The 25,253-nt window shown below is 38.9% G+C and overlaps 1 protein-coding gene across 2 annotated transcripts in view; it reads right to left on the reverse strand.

Moving 5' to 3' along the window:
* The window catches only part of usp20 (ubiquitin specific peptidase 20), a 69,429-nt gene that overhangs the window by 25,521 nt on the left and 18,655 nt on the right, over positions 1-25,253 (reverse strand). For both annotated transcript variants that reach the window (XM_072240292.1, XM_072240293.1), the window contains exons 9-18: positions 24,028-24,106; positions 20,265-20,700; positions 19,781-19,918; positions 18,540-18,652; positions 16,238-16,410; positions 15,322-15,416; positions 10,417-10,450; positions 6,659-6,704; positions 5,742-5,922; positions 4,792-4,918 (exon numbers count right to left, since the gene is read on the reverse strand). In XM_072240292.1, coding sequence (XP_072096393.1) covers positions 4,792-4,918; positions 5,742-5,922; positions 6,659-6,704; positions 10,417-10,450; positions 15,322-15,416; positions 16,238-16,410; positions 18,540-18,652; positions 19,781-19,918; positions 20,265-20,700; positions 24,028-24,106 — 1,422 coding nt within the window. The remainder of the gene's footprint in view (positions 1-4,791; positions 4,919-5,741; positions 5,923-6,658; positions 6,705-10,416; positions 10,451-15,321; positions 15,417-16,237; positions 16,411-18,539; positions 18,653-19,780; positions 19,919-20,264; positions 20,701-24,027; positions 24,107-25,253) is intronic.

A 25,253-nucleotide genomic window follows, 5' to 3' on the forward strand; every position in this document is an offset into this window, starting at 1 on the left:
GGTTTACCAGATTGTCGTTGCCAAAATTTGACAGCTAGCCACATAGGTAGATGTCATAGTCAATACAGAACAGATACAAGTCCAATGAGCCCATCTGGCCATGTTGTCCACCTAGCTAGTGTTAATTTCTTGTGTTCAGCCCATATCCCTCCAGATGTCTCCCCTCCATGTAACTATCCAAAAGTTTCTTAAATGATATTATTGTACCCTATCTCACCCACTTCCTCTGGCAGCTCATTCCATATGCACACCATCCTGTGAGGAAAAATGTTTCCTTTGAGTGTTAAAGAGATGTGAAAAGGGTTGGCAGGGATTTGTCTTAAATTTAAATAAAAGCCGAGTGGTTTAGAAAGGAACTTTCAGAGCTGGTAGCCCTAAAGGGCAAACAAATGGCAGGCAATATTTGTGTATGATCGAAGGGCAGAACTGGAGAATGGCCACTGTCACCAATAGGTTGCATTAAGATTTCAGAGACAGGAAGCAGCAAGGTCATTAAGGGATTTGAAAGAAAGGTGGAGTGGTTTAAAATCAATCTGCTTAATTGTGAATCAATGCAGGCCAGCAAACACAGGGTGAAGGGTTAGCCAGCCACTAAAGAGTTTTAGACAAGGCAGGCTGGAATCAATTATAGAGGTAACAAAAAATGCGTATGAGAATTGTAGCCATCCGGTACAAAGTACAGTGACATTACAAAGGTGAAAATAAACTATTCAGATGCATCCTCTGAAGCCCATCTGCACAACTAAAATTGCTAATGAATTATTCTTTTTTTAGATAGTTCCCAGGGTGGGAATGTGGTTAGGACAGAGTCTGTAGAATCAGACTTTACAAATATTTAATTAAAAGAAATGTTTGCTTCTCTAGTTATCAAAGATAGACAAGTCTGAAAATTTAGACTATGGGAGGGGTGTAATGAGGAAAATAGTGGAGGCCAAGAGTGCTGTTGAAAATGGCTTCTGCTTTCAGGAAAAGTGGGCAGTTGAGAAATTGGGGGAGCCTAGAAGAGATCTTGAGCGATACAAGTGACAACCATCCAGGTGTGGGAAGAGAGCCACAGCAAGAAATTCTTTGCTTGAGATTAGACAGCTATTACCAGGGATGATGAAGAGATATTTGAGATTGATGTTACAATTAAATTCATCAATGATGCACAGAGGTTGAGAAGGAATGGATTATCTCACGGATGTTATTAACAACTCTGATCTCTTCAAATTGCTCAAGATCTTTTCTTGGTTCCCCCAATTTCCCATCTGCCCACTTTTCCTGAAAACAGAAACCCATTTTCACCAGCACTCTTGGCCTCCACCATTTACCTCAGAAGTGGAGACAGTTTCAGGTTCCCGGGTATCAAGATCTCTGAGGATCTAACCTAGTCCCAACATATCGGTGCAGCGATAAAGGCAAGACACCGACTATACTTCATTAGGAGTTTGAAGAGATTTGGTATGTCAACAAATACACTCAAAACTTCTATAGGTGTACCATGGAGAGCATTCTGACAGGCTGCATCACTGTCTGTAACAGGGGAGGGCACTACTGCACAAGACTGAAAGAAGCTGCAGAGGGTCGTAAATTTAGTCGGCTCCATCTTGGGCACTAGCCTACAAAGTACCCAGGACATCTTCAAGGAGCGGGATCTCAGAAAGGCAGCGTCCATTATTAAGGACCACCAGCACCCAGAGCATACCCTTTCCTCACTGCTACCATTAGGTAACAGGTACAGAAGCCTGAAGACTCAGTGATTCAGGAACAGCTTCTTCCCCTTTGCCATCCAATTTCTAAATGGACATTGAACCCATGAACACCACCTTATTTTTCAATATATATTATTTCTGTTTTCGCACGATTTTTAATCGATATACATATATTGTAATTGATTTAGATATTTATTTTTCCTCTATATTATATATTGAACTGCTGCTGCTAAGTTAACAAATTTCACGACACATGCCAGTGATAATAAACCTGATTCTGATGAACATCGTTTAGGTACTTTGGTTGGGGCAGGACCTTAATTGGAAGAATTCAAACAAGTAGCATATTGCCCTTTAATGCAAGAGGATTGGACTTTAGAAATATGGACATATTTTTTACAACCATACAGGATACCCGTGAGGCCACCTACAGAATACTGTGCACAGTTTTGGTCTCACTATTTATGACAGGCTATACTGGCATTGGAGGTATTCCAAAGAAATTTGCTGATTATAGGGTTGAGCTACCAGAAGCAGCTTACTCTGTATTTCTTGAAGAAGTTTCTAGAAGTTTGTATAGATTTGGCATGATATCTAAAACTTTGATAAACTTCTATGGATGCACAGATTCCTAACTGGTTGCATCACAGCCTGGTACAGAAATACCAATGCCCAGGAATGATAAAGTCCACAGAAAGTGATGGATACAACCCAGTCCATTATGTTAAAGGCTTCCTCACCACTGAGCACATTTACAAGGAGCGCTGTCACACAAGAAAGCAGTATCTATCATCAAGGGACCCCACCATCCAGGCTACTACCATCAGGCAAGGGGTACAGGAGCCTTGGGTCTCAAACCACCAGGTTCAGAAACAGTTAATACCCTAAAACCATCAGACTCCTGAACAAACGTGGATAACTTCACTCACCAAAACTTACCTGAATCCACAACCTAGGCTCATTTTCAAAGACTCTACAACTCATGTTCTCAGTACTATTTTTTTAAATTTGCACAATTTGTCTTATTTTGCAAACTGGTTGTCTGTTAGTCTTTATGTATAGTTTTTCATAAATTCTATTTTATTTATTTTCCTGTAAATGCCTACAAGAAAATTAATCTCAGGGTAGTACATGGTAACATATCTGTACTTTTGTAAAAAATTAACTTTGATTTTAAAAAGGTGATTTTATTGAAACATACAAAATCCTTAAAGGTATGATAGGATGGATGCTGAAATGTTTCCACTCGTGGGAGAATATTGAATTGAGGCACATAGTAACAAGGTTAGGCAAGTCATTTGAAAATAAGGTGCACAGGAACTTCTTCATGTAGAGGCTGGCTAATATCTGAAATTCCCCTCCCTGGCAGTACTTAAAAAGGAACTAAATATGTTTTTTGAAAAATCAGGGAATTGAGTGATTAAAAACTATATTAAGTGTATGATGTAGTAATTAATTATACGGTACAAATAACAAAAGGGAAATCTAGTGACCAAGTTAATGAATCTGAAATATTCATATCAGTAGTGTTTTTCCTGTAGAATTTGTATCATTTTGAGATGGATTTAATGGAGCCAATCTACATAACAGTATTCTATCATAAGCAGCTAAATAAATTAGATATACATTTTCAGGAGTTTAGAAAAATGAGGGGTAATTTTTTCTGACATTAGCTCCTCAGGGGGCATGATGAGGCAAATGATATGATGCTTCCACTAGTGAAACAATCTCACCAGACTGCAAGCAAGCATTTAAAACTGGGGTGCAGAGGGTAGTGAATCGCTGGAATTCTCCACTTTAGAAAATTGTGGAGGCTAGGTCATTGTGGACATTTAAACATAAGATTGTGGAGCATGGGAAACTTGTACAAACGAGGTGAGGAAAATGCGTTGGTTCAGCCTTAATAATATTGAATGGTGGAGCAGACTTGTGGGAACAAGTGGCCTGTTCCTGTTCCTATTTTGTTATGTTCCATAAGCAGACAGACTTGCCAACATGCATCCCAAACTCATTTTAGCTATTATAGATTGTGTAGTAGATTTGGAACGTAGGAAACACAGTCATCAGCAAGGTTTCACAAAAACAACATTACAACAATGAACACAATTACAAGAAATTCTGCAGAAAATCACACAAAATGCAGGAGGAACTCAGCAAGTCACACAACATCTGTGGAGGGGCTGACATTTTGAGCCAAGGCCCTTCATCAGGAGCCTTCACCAGCATTGAGGCATGATAAAGTAGTCTGTTTCAGTCATCTTTATTCTATTTTTTATTTAGAGCTACAGCATGATAACTGGCCCTTCTGGTCCAAATTGTTCATTCTGTCCAATTACAACCACATGACTAACTAACCTAGTAACCCGTACATTGGATGGAATGCGGGAGAACACTGGAGCACCAGGAGGAAAACCATGTGGTTACGGGGAGAAAGTACAAACTCTTTACACTCAAGTTTCTGGCACATTAATTGTGTTATGCTAACCTTTACACTACCATGCCACTCTTCTCAACAGGGAAATACGGATGGGCTTACATGGTCTTCTTCAAAAGACCCTGTGGCATCTTTTATGACTTCACAAAAGAGCAGTTTGGCTTTGACTTCATGCATTGTCTTGCAAAATGCCACTTTAAACAGCTAAACACTCCCTCAGAGCAGTACTAGGTAGATTATTTGCACAAGTCTCTGAAGTTATTAGATTTTAAGCAACACACAAAAAATACTGGAGAAACTCGTCAAACCAGCCAGCACCTATGTAAAAAAGCAAACCCGATGGAGGGTCTCGGTCCAAAACACCAACTGTTTACTCTTCTTCATAGATGCTGCCGGGCCTGATGAGTTCCTCAAGGGGTGGGTGTGTGTGTGGGGGAGTGTGTGTGTGTGTGTGGGGGGGGGGAGGGGGGGGTGTGTGTGTGGGGGGGGGGTGGGGGTGTGTGTGTGGGGGTGTGGGTGTGTGTGTGGGGGTGGGGGGGTGGGGGGGTGTGTGTGTGTGTGTGTGTGTGTGTTGCTTTGGATTCTCAGCATCTGCAGATTTTTTTCACGTTTGTCATTAAGTTTTAAATGCATATTTCAACCATTTTCAAGTGTGTTTCTCACCTGTAGAAAAGGACATAAGCTTCAGCATTCTGTACAACTGTCTCATGGACTTCAGTGACATACTGGTCATCAAATTCGTACCACTGACCATTAATTACATTCTGGCAATAGGCTATGTAGTGGCCACCTGTAAAGACACAAGTCTTAGCATAAGTTTGTATTACAAACATAGTAAAAGTCTCTATCACAAGATTATATGATATCTCTTCCTTAAAACTTTAAAGCATGACCGCCCAAGCAGTCCGCTTCAAGCCCTGCAAACTGGCCACCTTCAATTTGGATTTCATCTCCTCCTGAAAATTCAAATACATTCCATAGGCTGCTCAATTCAAATGTCCAATTATTGTAATTAACCAAAGTGGGGATTTAATACTTAAAAAAAAATAATAATTTGAATCTGAGAACTTTTGAATTCAGAGGAGTAGAATTTATATTTCTTACTCACTGATTATCTACTTGAATTTTTCTGAGCCTAGAAGTTTGGAGAAAGCTCTTTATACATTCTGCATGTTAAATGTTGGATAGATCTTAAATTAGAAGACTAAAACACATTAGTTTCACAAAATTAATGGGAACGCAAGATTATATCTGATCTCCATTGCTCAAGCAGACTCCAGCTGACCACCAGCATTGAGGTATGTTGAGGTAGTCTGTTTCAGACATTGTCATTTTATTTAGAGATACAGCATGGTAACAAACAGGACCTCTTGGCCCAATGAGCCCATGTCAGTCAATTACAACCACGTGACCAATTAACCTAAAAACCCATACGTTTTTGTAATATGGAAGGAAACTTGAGCACCTGCAGGAAATTCAGAAATCTGGAAATGAGCAACAGGCATAATTCAATGGGATAAAGAGATGTGTAGATTTATCAATTTTTAGTCAATTAAGTGTCTTCTATAAGTCTCATGTGATCTGATTCAAAGAATTATGTTCTCTTTACTCACTGCCTGCAGTCCCGTGATGACAGATAACTGATAAAAGATCATAGGTTGTAATTTGAGAAGGGCTCTCCTTTGAGAGGAAGGGTCGAAGATCGAGGCCTTCCAGTGGGAAAGACACGTGGCTATTTACTTTAAAGGAATACATCACTTCATGGCGAAAGCGTTTCAAATGAACACAAAGGATCTGTAAGTAAATAAAGATTCAAAATTACCACTAATTTAAATCTGATTACAATGCTTGTGTATATTTGCACATTATGAAAACAAACATTAATCTGTTCTGGTGAGACTCTTGATTATAGTTTTGTGTCATCATTTACTAATGCAAATACTAACACTGCCAATTAATTTTCTATGCCAACTAATGTAATGTGGTTGTCAAATGACTTTCATGAACCAAATTCCTGCTGATATTCTAATCCTGAGCAATATAGCATGGAAACAGACCCTTCAGCCCAAGTATAAATACATTACCATCTTGTACACAAAGCAAGCCTTGATAACTTTACAGGTATTACATTACTATTAAATTATTTCAGTGGTCACAAATATAAAATGTTTTATTACAATAGTAATGCTGTTCTCAATACACAATATTTTCAAGGCAGGAAGAAATGTGATGGGCAATAAATGCAGATTTTCCAGAGTTCATGAACACCAACTTGTGTATACTCCTACACATAAAAAAAAACACAAGTATGGATTTGCCGGCTGCTGTGGATTACATGCATTTTTGACCCTTTCATAACCAGGGAACTTATAAATTGTGTCAGCAGGTTTGTAAGCAGAATGTACTAATTTACAAAGGCATGCTTAGGTATAAATATGAATGGCTTTAAAGAATAAATGATTAATAAATTGGATAACCACATCAGTAACAAAAGATTTTAGTAATTTTAAAGATTATTTTTATCACCTACCTCTGGAAGTTTGAGGACTTTACAATACTTGACTCCATTCCTTAACCTGACATAGGATACAAGGAAAATAAAACCATTACATAAATGCAATAAATATGATGCCCTCACAGAATATTGATGGTACAGCTGTTAAGTTTTTTCTTGAGACAGATACTTGGAAATGGATGTGTAGGGTAAAACTTCAACATTTCCAGGCAGCATCAAACGTGTAATACAATGAGAAGTATAATAATAGACTGCTGGAAGACAAAGGAAAGCTATCAGAACAAACAGACAAGAAATGGGTGAAATTTAAATTGTGAAGTGATATTATCTTTGTAGAAAGAATGAGGAGTGATAATATGGAAAACATAAGTACAGAAATCATAAGTGACAGAATAGCTCTGAGTATCAAGCTTTTAGGATCTATGTGACAGTCGTGAAGATGATATTCAAAAGAACAATTACAGGGATGAAAATTTTAAGAAGTATAGATGGAGATTTGATAGAGATCTACTTTTCGCATTTGCAGATGCTGTAAAGACAAGGCAACTCATATTTAAAGTGATGAGCAAACTGTACAAAGATCATGCAAGGAAAAAACACTGCTTTCTAAAACAAAAAAAATGCAAAGAGTGGAACTCAATGCCTTCATGGCTTACAGAAACAAGTCAACTGGAAAGCACTTGGGAGCAAATACTCTGCAAGGTTATGGAAAGCAGGATCACTCTGCAAAGTGTCAGCCTGCACTCGAAGGCTAATTCCCTTTCTCCTGTACTGTATGATTCTATACAGACCAACCATAATGGTACAATTCATGTTCTCATTTACTCTCAATTCATCTTCATATAATGAAGAAAGTGTACTCTAGTGAATTATTTTAACTGGCATAAAACAAAATTGCTCCTGTCTCCATTTATAAGCTTCATATTCTCAGTAAAAACACACCATGTTTTATCTTGAGAATGACTTAAAGATTTACTGATTAAATAATGTCCATTATTAAACATTGTTTTATGAAGAACCAATTTAGCAGCATTACGATTTGATGATCCTTCTAAAAAACTTGCATAATATTAAAATGTCTTTTAAAAGCAGCACTTTTTGAGGTATTGCTGAATGTCGTCCTCATTGTAACGTGGAAAATGTTGTAGCCAATTTTTTCACACCTAGTTCCCATGATCAGATCAAATGATCGTTTTTTTTTAATTATTAAGCTAGACAAACAATATCTATTCACTTAGACACCTGCAAAGTTCTGCAGGTTTGTCTTCAAAATATTACCGTGGGCTCCTTCATGGGCAAATTTGATCTAATGTTCCATCCCAAAGACAGCATTATCATTGGAAGTGGTAGCTTGGATTTTTAAAGCATGCTTGAAAAAGCAGACTTCAGACTTGGAGGCAAGAGGCAACTGATTCATGACTGACACTGTACAGGTGTCCCCCGCTTTACGAAACCTCACTGTTACGAAAGACCTACATTAGTACCCTGTTTTCGCTTTCAGAAGGTGTTTTCACTGTTACGAAGAAAGGCAGCGCGCACCCCAAGCAGCCGCTCTCCCCCAGGTTCGGAACGGCATTGCTTAAACACGTCGCGTTGAGCAGCCGTTAGCAAGATGAGTTCTAAGGTGTCGGAAAAGCCTGAAAAGCTCGTAAGGGTGTTACACTTAGCATAAAACTAGACATAATTAAGCATTTCGATCGTGGTGAACGAAGCAAGGACAAAGTGAGTTTGGCTTGTGGAAGCTGACGAAGATGATGTTGAAGAGGTTTTGGCATCTCATGACCAAGAACTGATAGATGAAGAGCTGATGCAATTGGAAGAGGAAAGGATAACAATCGAAACTGAATGCAGTAGTGAAAGTGAAGCAATGGATGAGATGACACCCCCGTGTCCCACCACCCCAACCCCCGGGCCCTGGACAGATACTGTACCGATTCGCGGAGAACGCAGTGGTAGCTGGGAGGCACACAACACATCTTTAAGAAAAAAGCCGAAATAAACATGCTAATTAATTAGGTGCCGCCAACACATAATTGTCAGCCCAGATCAGAGGCGATGCAATCGGCACTGATCTGCGCCAACATTTACGTGCCGGGCAGCACGTAATTAATTAGCATGTTTATTTTGGCTTTTCTAATAAAGATGTGCTGTGTGCCTCCCGGCTACCACTGCGTTCTTCGCGACAATGTATCAGTCGGCGGCCTGGAGGGTGGGAACCACTGCACCACCCCAACCTGCGACGACTCAGTCTAACACACCATCATCAGTGTGCTCGGCAAGCTGTTTTCCCGATTCCGGTAAGTGATACTACACTGTACATACATTATTTCTACTTTATATAGGCTGTGTATTTTTACGTGTTATTTGGTAGATTTGGCAGCTTCATAGTTCAAAGGTTACTGGACAGTGCATTTATGCCAACAGCGCTTGCGTGATATTTTCTGCCGAGAGCGCTTGCGTGAGATTTTCGCTACGGAGATCTGTGCAGGCAATCGTTGTAGAGAAGTATTTCTACTTTATATAGGCTGTGTATTTATCATACCATTCCTGCTTTTACTATATGTTACTGTTATTTTAGGTTTTATGTGTTATTTGGCATGATTTGGTAGGTTATTTTTGGGTCTGCGAACGCTCACAAAATTTTCCCATATAAATAAATGGTAATTGCTTCTTCGCTTTACAACATTTCGGCTTACGAACCGTTTCATAGGAACGCTCTACCTTCAGATGGCAGGGGAAACCTGTACTTCAAAGGTTAATTTATTATCTAAGTACGTATACAACTCTGAAATTCTTCTGGGGGTAGCCATGAAACCAAGAAAGAAAAGAAAGGCAGCCCCAAAATCCCTCCTCCCGCACAAAAAAAAACTAAATGGAACAGGCACAGAGTCTCAAGTCCTCCTCCCCGACAAAAAAAAATTGAGGAAGATCGGGTGAAAAATACAGAATATAAAAGCGTACAAGACTGGGGAAAAAAAAGTCTATAGTTCAAGTCCACATCCAAAACGCAGAAAATCTGGGTAACATTCTCTGGGAACGGCAGCAGGCTCTCCCCTCTTCGGTAGCAAAATGATCAAAAGACAGGCAGCCAGAGCTCACCTTCCACATTCCAGTGGCATTCCTCGATGTTTCAATCTCCCTTATCGCGTTAATCAGCGAACAATGGAAGCTTTAATCAGCTAAATGGAGTCAACATCTGCTTATGCGCCGTCCCGCAGCCTGCCAACTACTAGGTTCACGCACACTGCCTGTCTCCCAGAATCCTCTTGGAGGCGGCAGAGCACTGAAGCACATAAACGACGCATTCGCCTAGATGTTGCAATCTCCCTCGTTGCTTTAGTCAGTGAACAATGGAAGCTGTAATCAGCTCGCACGCTGTCTCGCAGCCTGCCCACCATGAGGTTTGCATATGCTGCCTCTGCCTTCCGGGATCTTCTCAGAGACTACTGAGCACTGGAACACCCAAATGATCTCCAAACAGCACATCACAGACTCCAACAGTTCTAGAATCATATCCAAGATGAAAAATCAAATGTAAAAGACATAAAATAAGTGAAATATTTGCTTTCATGATCTATCCAGAAGATGTTGACCGAAGGAGTGTTGTACGCAGGCGAGATCTTGACTGGAAATCTGAAGTATGCCACTGTACATTGTAGAATGGCTCAAATAGCCAATATCAATAACTTGTTTTAATAAAAAAAGATTAGAAACAACAAAACAAATCGAGAAATGACACTAGGAAAAGCAAAAATGTCCTCAAACTAACTTACTTCTTGCATTTTTCACAGCTGTACATGTTGTCACCTGCAACACAAAACCATGGAAAAATTGCTTGATGACATCCATTTTTAGATTTCAAATAACAAAATACTGACCACTGATAATTAAACTACATGAGAAACAGAATGAAGCTGAAACTCATTTCCATTTAGCAATAAAAGCAAGATATTCAAGAGATCATGCATATAGAAGGAAGATACAAGAGAATCACACACTTTTATGCCAGATCTTTTGTAAAATCACCACCTTCCAATGAAATACTTTTGAAGTTTTATTGTACATTAAGAATTATAACAGGAAACCAGCTAATTCCATTGAGGCAGTGATTAGATTCTATGTTTTTTTTTCCAGGATAGTCAGGACCAAATAGGATACATGGCCCAAAGACTGATTATTTAATCTGACCAGCCTACAGCCACCTCTATGCTCCATTTGAGCATCTTTCCATCTCTCCACAGTGTCACAGTGACGTAGCTGGTAAAGGTATGGTCTCTGTGCTAGAGACCTGGGGTGCTGTCTGTGTAGGGTCTGCACATTCTCTCTATGACCACCTGGGTTTCCATCACGTAATCCAGTTTTCTCCCACATTCCAAGGGAGTTGGTATATTAATTGGCCTCTGTAAAATGCCACTAGCATGTTGGTGAAAACAAATATATTGGTGTGGGGGGGGAGGATGTGATAAGAAGGTAGGGAGAATAAAAATTAAATTACTGTGGGATTGGTGTGGGTGGTCACCATGGATTTAGTAAATTGAAGTACTACGCTGTTTCCCTCTGTGACTCAATGAGCTAAATCTGCTCGACTTTGAAGTAGTGCTTGGGATCTCTAGCCTGTTTGGTAAATGGTGCTTTGGTTCAGTGTTTCCTTTTAAAGACAGCACCTCACAGTGCAGTGGCAATCGTAATCATGAGTAAAAGGACCAATATTTAGCCACAACTTTTGGAGAGTCGTATAGAAAAAAGGCTAAAAGCAAAATATATAGAGAATATTATGGCTAATAAAAAAAGATGTCTCAATAACTTTAGAGAAGTAGATAATGTTTCACTACGCTGCATTATTGCAGTTCCTGATTCAGACCCTAAGAGGGAAAAGAACATCACCAGTCCAACAGCAGTAAAAATACTAATCAGCTTACAATTTTGCAATGTATGCAGAATAAAATCTATTGAGTTCCAAATAAAAACAGAGTTGCGTGAATATCATTAGTCCCTTCAGTTCAACACAAGGCATCTATTTGTCTATTTTTTCCCTGCAGTACTGAATTACTTTTATGGTATTATCAATACAAGCAAAACACCCAAAAATAAACAAGTGGTTAAAGCAGCTGCAACAAAAGGCTTTCTATAGTTCCAAGGCTAAATTTAATCTTCCTTGAAACAGAAATTTACCGTTGTGTCAGGTTCACTTGTTTAAGGGGGAAAAAATCAGCAACCTAGTCATTTATAAAGAGAGCCTTGTGAAAGAAATGTCATAGTCTACAAGAATTCCATCGGATGATTTTGGCTTAGCCCACTATCATTAACTCACATCAAAAGGAATGCTTCCAGTGATGATTCCACTTCCCGATGTTTGGTTGGGGAAGTGTGGGGAAGGAAGGTAAACAAGGAGAAACACCTCTCCAAATAACAAGCCAAAAAATGAAAGTTTGCACTTATTTTAAAGCTGAATGTTCAAAATTCAAAATAAATTATCAAAAAATGCATATGTCATCAAATACTACCCTTAATTTTATTTTCTTGCAAGCATTCACAGAAGAACAAAGAAATACAATTATTATTATTATGATTATGATTATGAGGACACGCAGTCCCCTTTTATTGTCATTTAGTAATGCATGCAATAAGAAATGATAAAAATGTTTTTCCAGAATGATTATCATGAAAATACGACAAACCGACTTAAAAACTAACAAAAACTACATAATTATAACATATGGATACAACACTGCAAAGCAATACTGTAATTTGATAAGAACAGACCATGGCACAGTAAAAATCTCAGAGTCTCTCGAAAGTCCCATCATCTCACACAGATGGTAAACCCCCAGCGCTGCCAACTTGCCGATGCAGCATCCCGGAAGAATCCCACCGCAGTCCGACTCCAAGCCCGTCCAAAAAACTCCGAACCTCCGACCACCTATTCGACACTGAGCAGCATCTCTGCCGAGCGTTTCAACCCCGGCCCCGGCAATAGGCGATACGCAAAGTCGAGGACTGGGGCCTTCGTCTCCAGAGATTCTCGATCGCATAGTAGCAGCGGAAGCGAAGCAGACATTTCAGAAGTTTCTCCAGATGTTCCTCTGCGCTTTCACGGCTGTCTCCATCAAATCCAGATTGATGCACGGCACCCCTAGTTACACATATCGATATTCACTCGGAACGGCTGCGCGTGCTGCGTCGCGCCATCTTCTCCTCCTTCCAATACAGGAGAATCAAAGAAAAACCGCACACAAAGACAGACAAGCAACAGAAGACAAACTGTGCAAATACATTATGAAAACAAACAATAAATAAATAATTTGGGGAACATAAGTTGTTCTTGAAAGTGAGTCCATAGCTTGTATTTAGTGATCAGTTCAGTGTATGAAGTTGTCCAGACTGGTTCAGGAGTCAGATGGTTGAAGGGCAATAACTGTTCCTGAATCTGCTGGTGTGGGATCTGGGGATCCTGTACCTCCTTCCAGCGAGAAGAGAAAATGGCCTGGATGGTGGGATCCGTAATGATGGATGTTGTTTTCTTGTAGCAGCACTCTTTGTAGATGTGCTCGTGGTGGTGGGTGGGGCGGGGGGGGGGGCGCTTTTCCTGTGATGAACTGGGCTGTATCCAGCATTTTTTGTTCTTGGGCATTGGTGTTTTCATGCCAAGCCATGATGCACCCAGCCAAGATACTCTCCACTGTGCATCTATAGAAGTTTGCCGAAGTTTTATATGACACAGCCAGTTTGCACAGATTTCTTCTAAGAAGGTGCTGCCGCCTTCTTTAAAGTGGCACTTACTGCTGGTTCTAGGACAGGTCCTCTGATATGATAATGCCTAGGAATTTTAAGTTACTGCCCCTCTCCACCTCCAATTTCCTAATAAGGACTGGCTCATATACCCCGATTTCTTCCTCCTATAGTTAATAATCAGCTGTTTGGTTTTGCTGATGTTGAGTGAGAGGTTGTTGCTGTGGCACCATTCAAACAGATTTTCAATCTCCCTCCTATATGCAGTTTTGGCAACACCTTTGGTTTGGTCAACAGTGGTGTCGTCAGCAAACTTAAATATGACATTGGAGCTGTATTTAGCCTCACAGTCATAAGTAGAGAGTGAGTATAGTTGTAGGCTGCATACACATATGCACGCATAAGTAATAGATATGGGGAAGCAAAGAAAATTATAAATCCTCAAATCTTCACTTGAATATTTATCACCAGGAGACAGCCACCATTTTTAACAATAAAACCCTTGATTTTCAATTCAAATCAATGTGCATTTATTATCAAAGAATGTATAAATTATACAACCTTGAGATTTGTTTGCCTACAGGTAGTCACAAAGCAAGAAACCTGAAAGAACCAAATTAAAGGAAAATAATTAAAATAAGAGAGCAACACCCAAAGCACAAGAAAAAGAAAATAAAACCACAAATCATTGAAAAAATTGAAGCGAACAACAACATTCCGAACCAAATTGAGTCCTCAGATCCAAACTCCGGAGCAGCCCAGAGTAGGCCCAAAGCCTTGCTTATCAGTTCATTATATTAGCTGGCATGAAGCACAGCAGCCGGGGCAGTCTTCATAGTCTCAGCGTCATGGACAGAAGAGTGACTATCACAGAGAGCAAGCAAAATTGCATCTTGCCTCAGATCCTGACATCTATCTTTTCAGTCTATCCAGGCCAGTGTTTAAATTGAACAAACAACGGAACAGTGAAGGGCTCCAGTGCCTTGGGGAGAGGAGTGAACATTGATGCGATAGCAAGTTAAATCAGCTCTCGCCTCCAGTCTGGGCCAGCATTTAAATTGTCTAAGTAGCAGATCGTACCTTGTGTGAGGACACAGTTACTGTGAAGGGCTCAGGGCCTAGACCACACCGCCCGGCGACTCACTCCAGGCCCCAATTTTGATCAGCTCTGCACCCAGAGGATCCAACCTCACACGCGGGCCAGTTGTACAGACATCGAATCTCCTCTGCCCTAACTTCTCCTCTCGGCGTCCAGAGGGATCCAACCTCACATCCAGGCCAGCTGAACGAACATCAGAACTCCTTTATCTCAGCCTCAGCCTCTCTCTTCTGAACGGCAGCTCACTCCACCTGCATCGATTCTGCAACACCATCTCGGCTCATCCCCCGAAGTCGCCTCGCCATCACTTGCCCCCACATTGTTTGCAGTGATAACTTAACACAATTTACCTCAGAAAAGGTGTTTCAGTGATGTTTTTAGTCGGACTTCTCAACATTTTAAACTACCAGTGGGCATTCGGTTGTGCCACCTTAACCGGAGGTACCAGGTAGGTTAACAAACACTTGTTTCAATGGGTGACTGTCAACTACAGGGTGGAATTTAAAATATTCAAATTGTGAGCTGCTTGTGCCATAGAAAGTCATTGATATTAAAACAAAAGGTACAATATATATGCCAGTACAGTCATCTTTACACTAAGAATTGACGTTCATGCAAGGATTAGGGGTGGAAGCAGAACTCAGATGTATGACTAGCTGAGCTTAGGTGGTGAATAAAAGAAAAAGAGATCGGCACAGATATTGGAAAAGGGTGAGCGAGTGGAACTACATACGTTCTTCAAGTGTAAATACTGACAGAAACTGGATGGATAATGTGGAGTGTTTTTCTGTTATGTGACTTCCATGTATTTCTATGAAAGCAATACAAAATAAAATTGTACTGAACTCACCTTTCAGTTCATCAGCAGCAAAAAAGGCAGCTAAACAATCTTCTATTGTCACGACAGGACCCCAAAACCAGCTTGGGATACAGGACACAACAAACCTGCAATGGGAATTGCATAAGTATCATGGTCACTCAAAATGATTGTTTAGTTTTGAGATAAAGCCAAGAGTTTAAAAACTGTACTTCTGTAACTTGTTATGAGCAGAAAAGAAATACATAAAAACACAGAAAGACTACTAGCATATAACATTATCCTAAATCCTTAATTTATTCTGAGAAAATAGGAAGTAAATTTTTCAATCAAGTTTAAATTGATAACAAATTCATCTACATATCCTCTAATATTCATGTATTCTCAAATTCTAACTTAATTTCACTATGGGCATTGAAAGCATTGGTCTGAACCAAAAATAAATTCTGCAGTCAACACAGTTAGTAGAATGACTCATTTAAGCTGAATGAACAAGTTCAATACAATAACCACAACGAGAGCAAGAAGGAATACTTACGATAAAAGCAATTCCATAAGTTTGGAATGATTCGATTTCAAAACAATGGTTGAAATGTTCAATGTATTGACTACTATAACAAAGCATTTAAATCACCAAACACTTTAGATTAGGCAGAAGTGAAACAACCAGTGTTGCATGAATGTAAATTGCTGATCTGTATACACAAGGTCCCTTTATAATAAAGTATCCACTTGCTCAGTACTCCTCATCCCTCTGAAGTTTCATTTTTTTTTAAATAAAATGAGGATTACTTAATGGCATTATTAAAAAGATCCATAAACTGGTACTACAATTTTAGTTAAGTAAAATGTAGAAAAGATAGTCTGGTCATGTAAGAAACTTTCATTTAAAGTAAATGGGGATGGTTACATCATCTGAAATCTAACAAGTTTTGTAAACACTATTTACCTTCTAATATAATCCATAATGAATGCCACCCATCCTTGTGTAGTGTAGGCATCGCTACAGGTTCCACTTTTCACAGGCAAGGTTTGGTGAATGGATGCATGCAGTTTAGCCAGGTCCTCTTTACCAGGGATTGGCAAAGACAAATCCTGAAATGTTTCCACCGTGGACGAAATCTATAACAAGATAGTTCTATTGTGTTAAAATATTAGTTTCAAAATCTGCACAGAATCTCAAGTTGTTGCTGTACGAGCACAGCATCCAAATACCAAATACTTCATGCAGGTAAACTGTATCTTCAATGATATTGCATCATCTATTAACCCCTTCACCATTTCTTGAAAGATTGGTTCATTTTGTATGGATATTCTCTGCCTTTGTTCTTAACTTTCAATGATATCTCAATTTCCCTTGTTTATTGGAGCAGCTATTTGATACTAACTGGCCCTTTTCAATCAAGGGATAAAGTACTGCAATCATCTCTACACAATGAAATTGAAGTTTTAGTAAAACAATCTAGAAGTGTTATTTGCTACACTTCCTATTAAATAAAAACAACTTAGTGCCATGTATCTCTCAAGTTAAGTTTATAGATCCACAGAATGCATTTTCTATTAATAGTAATGAAAGTGAAACATTAATCCCACATTGCTATTTATTTTGCAATGCCTTCAGATCATCCTCATGCATTTAATTAGTGAGTGCATTAATCAGTTACTGCAGTTTAAGGCATATCAACATCATCTTCCACTACAGATCCAATCTTATCGAACTGCACAAAAAAGCCGTAAGAAATAAAATAATCACCAGCTTCTGAAGTGTCATCTTCAACCTAGTGGTAGTAATCCCAACTCTAATTTAGAGGACAAAGATTCAAACCTGAGATTTGAGTTTGTAAAATGTGCTGATAACGCCGATTTTTTTTAATATATATGTAAGTCAACTATAATCAATAATTATAACCTGAGGGGGTGATGCTGCATACTTTTAATAGCTTTTTTACTGCCCAAGGTGGATTGTGAGAAATTATCACGTTGTTAAATAGGTACTTACACAAATGGGAAGACAGTTTTCTGTGACAGAGTTAATTAATAGATAATCTGGCATACACAAGGCTTTGGAAGTGCTGCTCTGGCTGATTTTCCAATTCATCTCCTTTCTATTAATACCCAAGGACACATTTAATTAACTTTTTAAAAAAGATTTTACACAATACTATAATACATTGTCCAATGAACCTGGTAAGTTTAGAGAGGGTAGGATCCTAGTGAATTACAGCAGAACACAGGAAACATCATCTGGTGCACGAGATACGGAACCATCAGGACTTCAAATTGTTGGATTGTGAATTACTAGAATTTTACTGGTATCACCTACATAAATATAGTAACTTTATAGCATTCAATGCATGCTGTTGGTGAGAAGGAAGTAAATGCCACTTCTGTAAAGTTTGTGGCAGGATGATGCACATCAGGCAGAAACTTCTGGTTATTCTTCTTTAATTGTTCATCCAGTTACAAGTAAATGGTGCAGGACAGTATCTCACTGTTCAAGTGGAATGGAAAATCTATGATTGAATTATCAACAGTTTTATTCAGCTTGTCCAGATGTGTTTAGCAGCTGCCTGAAAGTGGGTGATCAGATTAGAAAATTTCAGTCCAATGGCGGTCTGCTGTCAGGCTGTGGTAGCAAGAGTCTCCCACAATGTTCAATCCGTTTCTATTCAGTCCCCATTATTTTTGACTGGAGTTGGGCTGGTGTATTCTACTACCTTTATTGTGGTAAATTGAATGACCCTGGCAAAGTTCTCTTTTTAGTTTGTTCATCAGCTAACACATCTGATCACAAAATAAACAATATAATTGCTCATTACTTAAATGTTAGAAACAATATACAGTAATTACTTAGCTATTTAGATGCCAGAAATAACTTAATGCTTTAATAACCCTGTATCACCTGAAGTAATCAGAGTACCATGGTTATGCCTTAGCCAAGTATCATGAACATCCAATATTTTAATCACAAGTTTTCACAAGAGCCAAATTGTCCCCAACTAGTTTCTTCATTTATCTTTTTTGCACCTAACTCAACATCATCTTTGTAAATGCCAGGCAATTTTACTGCATTGTCATGAAGTGTAAAAATAGTTTTAAAAAAATGAGCAAGCAGGCATTATTGCAATTACAAATTATTGGTCCCATGTTTGTCATGTTGCAGTTACAGAGACGGAAAAAAACATAAATAGCTGAAAAATAACACAGGATTCGATAACAAATTACAATTTATAGCCCCCAAAGAAGCTTACTCTGTCACAGGTGAGACACTGGACCAGGCTCAATATCGACCCATCAAAGATATCAGAAATTACACTGCGATACTTGGGTTGCTTTTTCTTCTTGGTGGACAACAGGAGTTGTGCTGAGTGAAGCAAAAAAATTGAATTACATTTTGCAAAATGACTGAATCAAAACAGTAAAATTTTACATTAACAAGAATACATTTGGCTTCTGCACCACCTATATATAGCAGACTTCCAGAGTGCAATACAGCAGTGTATGCAATGCTGAAATAATTAAAATCAGGGCTGGTCACCAGGCTGAATTGGAGGAGCACTAGCATCTCAAGTGGTTCAGCACATGAGGCGGTTAGAGAGACAGAAGGACGAGGCATTTGAAAACAAGGATAGATATTTTAAAACTAAAGCATCACTTAACTTAAAAGGAACTTATGGGAAACATGTGCAGGACTGATGACTGATTTGACAGTGCGAGTTAGAACACTGAAGACTAGAGTTTTGATTAATCAAAATGTTACGATGACTAGAGTGAGAGACCGGTCAGGAGTGCATTGGAGATAACAGAGATGAGAACATCTCTGCAACTTATGAAACAATGCAAAAGGCAGAATCAGACCATATTAGAGAAGTACAGAGCTGTCTCACAATTCAAAAGTTCAGGTTTGATTCTGATTTAGTTCAGATTTTGCATGTTTTCATTTGACTACGTGCATTTAGTCCACGTGCTCTGGTTTCCTCTTGCATCCCAAAGCTGGTTGTTAGGCCAAGAGACAACAGTAAATTGCCCCTAAAGTGGTGCATGGCAAGAGAACCAGAGGTGGTAAATGGCACATGAGAAAATAAATTATAGTCAAATTTATTGTTGTATGCACAAGTACATGTATGCAACTGCACAATGAAAACCTCCCTCATGGCAGCAGCACAAGCACACATAAGCATTCACAAGAAAAACATCAATTAAACTATACACAATTTTTACAGAAAAAAAACAAAACAATAAAAAAGCAAAGTCCATTTCAGTGACTAATGATCAGAGTAGTCACAGTGTTGCTAAACTGCAGTGGTGATTAGGATTTTGACAGATGTTTCAAGACCCGAATGGTTGAAGTAGCTGTCCTCGAACTTCCTTAGCCTCTTGTGAAAGTGAAGATGCTGGCATGCTTTCCTTGTGATGGCATCTATGTGCTGGGCTCAAGACTGATCATCTGATATGTTAACACCCACTGTAATACCACTGGGAAGAAGGGTACCTTTCTTGAGGGAAAACGGTGGCACTGCCCTCATTGGACTTGATCGATGTGGGCTGCTGGACAACTTGGAATGAAGTTCTTGATGAATAGGGCTGCAAGATCGTGATGTGCGTCGCATATTCACATCATTGTCAGGTTCTGGGTCACGTAATAGAAACAAAAACGAGAAAGATTATTAAGCCCAAATGAAGCAGGATGACTGGCTTTGTAATAGTTTACACTGAGTCATAAACTATTTGATTAATTTTAGTTATCACCAAAAAGCTGTCAGTAAAGAGAAAAACTCTTCCTATCAGAGTTCAGATTCTATTAAAATTTCTATAGCAGAAAATTTTGAATTCAAACCCCTACAAACCCAGATTATAAAGCAGCTGCACCTAATGATACAATATTAAACAGTACTAAGTTGCTTAAGCATGGGGGACACAAGGTTCAGTAATTGAAAAGGTCAAAATAAATTAATAAAAATCTTTAAATACTGCACCTGGTGTTCTGCAAGGACTATTAGAAACCATACTAGCTCTGGCATCACCAGCACCTCCAGGATCGCTTGAATTTAAAGATGTATCTACATCTGCATCTTCATCGATTGCATCCACTAATCCCAGCCTGTGGTGTCCACATGAAAACTTTCTGTCCTTTTGCCTCTCTTTTTCGGAAATTCCTTTTCCACACTCATCCTGGATCAGCAGCTCTGTTTCAATCTGCTTGTCAGAGTTACATTTGTTTCTGTTTTCCCCTTCCCCTTTATCGCTGCTGGCACCAGAATCACAGGAGAGAAATTCATCCTCTGAAGGACTCCTGTCGCCATCTCGCTTTTCCTCTGTATCACTTGAGGAATCACAGTCTCTCTCTATCAAGGGCTCCTTAAGTTCTTCATGTAGTTGATCCATCAAACACCGGAGGAATTCCTGCGTGTCCTGGGAAAAAACAGAGGCAGAAGAAAATGGTAGTCTAAGGATTACCCGTTATCTGGTGATGGTCATTCTTGTAGCCTCCATTTGAACATGACAACACAGTATCATCATTTTTCTTGACACAAACCACTCAAATATCCCCAATCTTTTTCCTTTCCTCCCATTCCCTTTACTAGTACTAGTCTCTAAAGTATCACACAGTTCTCTATACAGTATTAACCCTTGTATAATCAGTCACCTGCATTCCTTCCCTAAACACAGACTCAAAACCTCTGCCAGGCATAAAAGCTCACCAATTTGATACTTCCATTCTGTTTCCTGCTCCAAAGATGCTGCCTGATCTGTTGAATATTTCCATGATACTTGCTGTTTTTACGTCATATTTCTTTGGTATCTTGTTAAAATGAAGCAATCTGTTCTCAAACTTGGCTTGATATTTGAACCAAGTTCACATATGTTTGATCTGTAAAATCACCTGCTCCAACCTCAATCTCTCACCTGACTCTAACCTTACTTCAGCTCATCTTCTGCTGAAACTCTTATCCACACCTTCATCACCCTTAAGCTTGATTACTTCACTGTTAGTCTTTGGTTTGTCCTGTTTTCTGTTATATCACTCCGGAGAAACATTGTATCATTTCTTAATGCACGTATGCATTTCTAAATGACAATAAAAGGGGACTGAATGTTCTCATAATCTAATCTAATACTCCTTCACTTAACCCTCCATAAACATGAGATCACCTTAAACTCCATTGCCTATATCCTAACAAGTCCCGTACGCCAATGCACATGGGCTCTCAGTTAAACAGGACACAATTTTAAAGTTTTTGTCCTTGTTTTATCTACTTCCATGGCTTCCACCCTCCAGGTCTTGAACTTTTTCAGCTCTATAATTCTGCAAGGTATCAGCAATTGTTGAAATCAAGCTTCTTGCTTGATCCTTGCCTTCACCACTTTGGTCCAAAAAATTGGAATTCTCCCTCTAATCCTCTTCGAGATCTGCATTAAAACCAACTGTTAACAGTCAGAAGTTTGCTCAAGTATTTCCTTACTGTGGCTCAGTATTAATAACATTCATTTTCTTCCTCATATTAAAGACAATGCAAGTAGTCTTGATGTTGGCAGAAGTTGTGGCTATTTTGTTTATAAAAACCTAGTGAGTATGGGAAAAAAGGAATGCAAATTGATAGCTCTCATGGAGCTCTGACATTAAACCAGCAACGATCTCTGATGGCAAAATGTTGGTGCACAGTGGCATCTGTTTGTGTCTTATTAGCATTGAACGTGTAAGTGGTTCTTCAACTTGAAGCTAAATTGACAGAACTTGGTGTGCGCATGTGCCGGTCGTGCATGCAGCCTGGTACAGCCGTTCCGATCTATTCTTACTTTCCTCTTCTTACTTTTTAATTTACGTTATTTTTTGTATTTTTTTTTCTCACGGTAACACGTCGAAGCTGCACCCTCTCTAACATGCTGGTAGAGAGAGTTTTATTTGGGTTTTCTTTAGCGCTGGAAATGGTTACATCCTGACACGCGGGACAGAAGCAAGGTCGCATTGTGTATTCCACGGAACAGCAAATTCCGGCTGGTTTAGCGAACAGAGCGGCAGACACCCCTGCTGAAATCCGTTGGAAAACACACAGAGGATGCAGAGGGGGATCACAAAGCCAAGGAAAGAGGACCGGGTCGAGACAACAGAGACTATTGGAGAAGGGGCGTTTGGTGGGTAATACCGTTCCGGCTGACCAGAAGTGCACAGGGAGCGGTAAGCGTAAAAGAGTTGGGTGCTTACTGATCTGGTTAACAACCGATGGTGCAATCCGGGGCATATGACGATCGAGGAACACGTTTGCAGACTGGATATTGAACTTTTTACTGTTGGACTTCGGCCACATTCCACCGTGATACAACACTTGGCGGCACGGGAGGTCGTTCCTGCCTGTGGCCATCAAACGTGCAGCTCCTCCCGTGGAGGGTCAGACACCCTGAGCCAATAGACTGGTCCTGGACTTATTTTCCATCTGGCATAGTTTGCATTTTGTTGTTTGATTGTTGGGGGGTTTTGTATTGCTATATTTACGCCCTATTCTTGGTTGGTACGGCTGTAACGAAACCAAGTTTCCCTCGGGATTAATATCTATCTATCTACATACATTGAATCTTCTGGGCATTGTTGAGGCTTTTTTGATCTGAGTAACATTAACATAATAACCTGCCAGATATATTTGTCCTTTAAAATTTGGGAAAAAATCGTAAATTCCAGTTAGTCCTGATGAAGGGTCTCAGCCCGAAACATCGACTGTACCTCTTCCTATAGATGCTGCCCGGCCTGCTGCGTTCACCAGTAATTTTTAATATGTGTTGCTTTAAATTCCATCTGATAGTTTTCATTACAAAATATATATTAATTTGTCAATGAATGGAATGGTTTTCAATGTCCCACAAAATGTGGGCACTAAAAATCATTTGGTCTTTGATTTTTGGCAAAGTCTTTATTTTCTTCTTGTCACTGCACAGATTAATTGTAGTGCTCAGAGCTTCAAGCAATGGCCTATCATTTAGAAATCAGAAATACTGCTGATTTAAAAATCAGATATTATTAAACTATAAAGATGCAAAAAAACAGTCAAACCTCTGGAAGATCTCTATCATTGGTTGAACTAGTTAGTTGTTAACCAATTTTTTAAACCGTGGAATTTAAAGCAGCATTACAAAGACTTTCCATCAAAAAATTCTAGCTCTGCACTCACTGACACTCTCACTGCAACCCGTGTTTCATTATACTATACTACTTGATTAGTTGCTACATGTCTATTATAGTTACGTGCATATTTCTGGCATCATACAGGATACACAACATGCCTTCCACATTTTTGCACATTGGAACATGCTTAAGGACAAATCCCAGGAAGCAAGTGGACTTTATTTTAAACACAAAGCGAGAATCCACAACTCCTAGCAAGGCAAATCTCTCACACATTATGGAAAAAAAAACTGGATTCTCTACAGTTGATATCCAGGAGGGGAAAATGGACTATAGGACTATTCACAAGAGAATCTTTCTTGTAAACACAGAAATATTATTTATTCAAGATCTTCCAATGACAATGCAATCCAACAAGGATATTACCAGTTAACCACCATTGTTCAAGCCTTAATCTGAGGTGGTCCATAACTCTTCCACAGTAATGAAATGAAAGCAAAATTAATACACTAGAAAAAATATTAATTTTGTTTTCAATTCATATGGTCAAAAATACATCCTCAAGCTGTATAAGCTTGTTCTATATGCTATTTTCTTTTAAGACACCATCTCTCTCACCTTACCTGCTGTGCATAACCTCGGAACATCGGATTAATCAACTTAATGCCATGGGCGAGACTTGTAGGTACAACATAGCTAGGACTACAGAAGAAAGCAAAAAGAAAATTAATTATAAGAGTAATACACATTCTTAATTGAAATAATTAAATTATGTCATAAACTCTGCATTCCAATCAATTCTACTTCATATAGTAAAATCTCTGGAGATTCTTTTTTTGGACCCTCCTATTTCAATAGTTTTAATTACCTTTCTCTAATTTTTATTATTGTGCTGAAAGGGGAATTAAGAATCTAAATTTATATCTGAATCAGATCCCCTTACGAAATTCTTCAATTTGAGTTGAGTTAACTGGAGACTTGCATATGAATAAGGAATTCAGTAAATCACTTGTTGCAGCACAAAAGGTAAATAAAATTAGCAGTTATATAATTTCAGGGCTGATAAATATATTCCCATTCTCAGTATCACACTGGTCCCATTTGGTCATCAGTCATTGAGATTAATCCTCTCCATTTTTCAGTATAAAACTCAATGACTTCTTAAACAAGAATTTACAAAATAATTATTGATCCTCCGCCTTACATTTTTGCTACAGTTTGCATTTTGCCTCACTCAATTTTCAACTGCAGAAATTGTAACATTATTCTCTTCTTCCTTCTACCATCTGAATAAAATATCACTATACTGAAAAAGGATCTAGTGCTTTCCTGGCGTATATGACAATTAAACTCTACTCAGGTTTCTAGCCGGGTAAAGCTTCATCAGGGATATATACTATACTGCTTGATTGGTAGCTTCTATTGGAGAAAAAAAAGCAATAATTTGACTGTAGAATCTTTCAGATACATATATTCAATTAATGAAAATAATAATCTTTCATCAGGATCCAGACTGAGCAAAATAAAAACCCTTACCATTATAATTTTCTGCCTTAAAGATAAACAGTTCTCAAACAAAAAAAGCACAGCAATCTAAAATAAAGTCATCTCTAAAAGCCACATAAAAACTACATACATGATTGCCACAGAGAAAATTGAACAGTCAAAAGAATTATTCACATAGATCTTAGATTATAGATGAGAATGTAAATTGGCTAAAGTATATAATGATGGTTGGTACAATTATTCCAACCCCCCCCCCCCCCACTGGCCCCCAATGCTTTTTAATTTATGCTTAACTGCACTACTCTACTGTGGGGTGGCATGGTAGCATAGAAGGTTGCTAGGT

This window comes from Mobula birostris, chromosome 22 (genome assembly GCF_030028105.1).
Source record: "Mobula birostris isolate sMobBir1 chromosome 22, sMobBir1.hap1, whole genome shotgun sequence".
Taxonomy (NCBI): Eukaryota; Metazoa; Chordata; class Chondrichthyes; order Myliobatiformes; family Myliobatidae; genus Mobula; species Mobula birostris.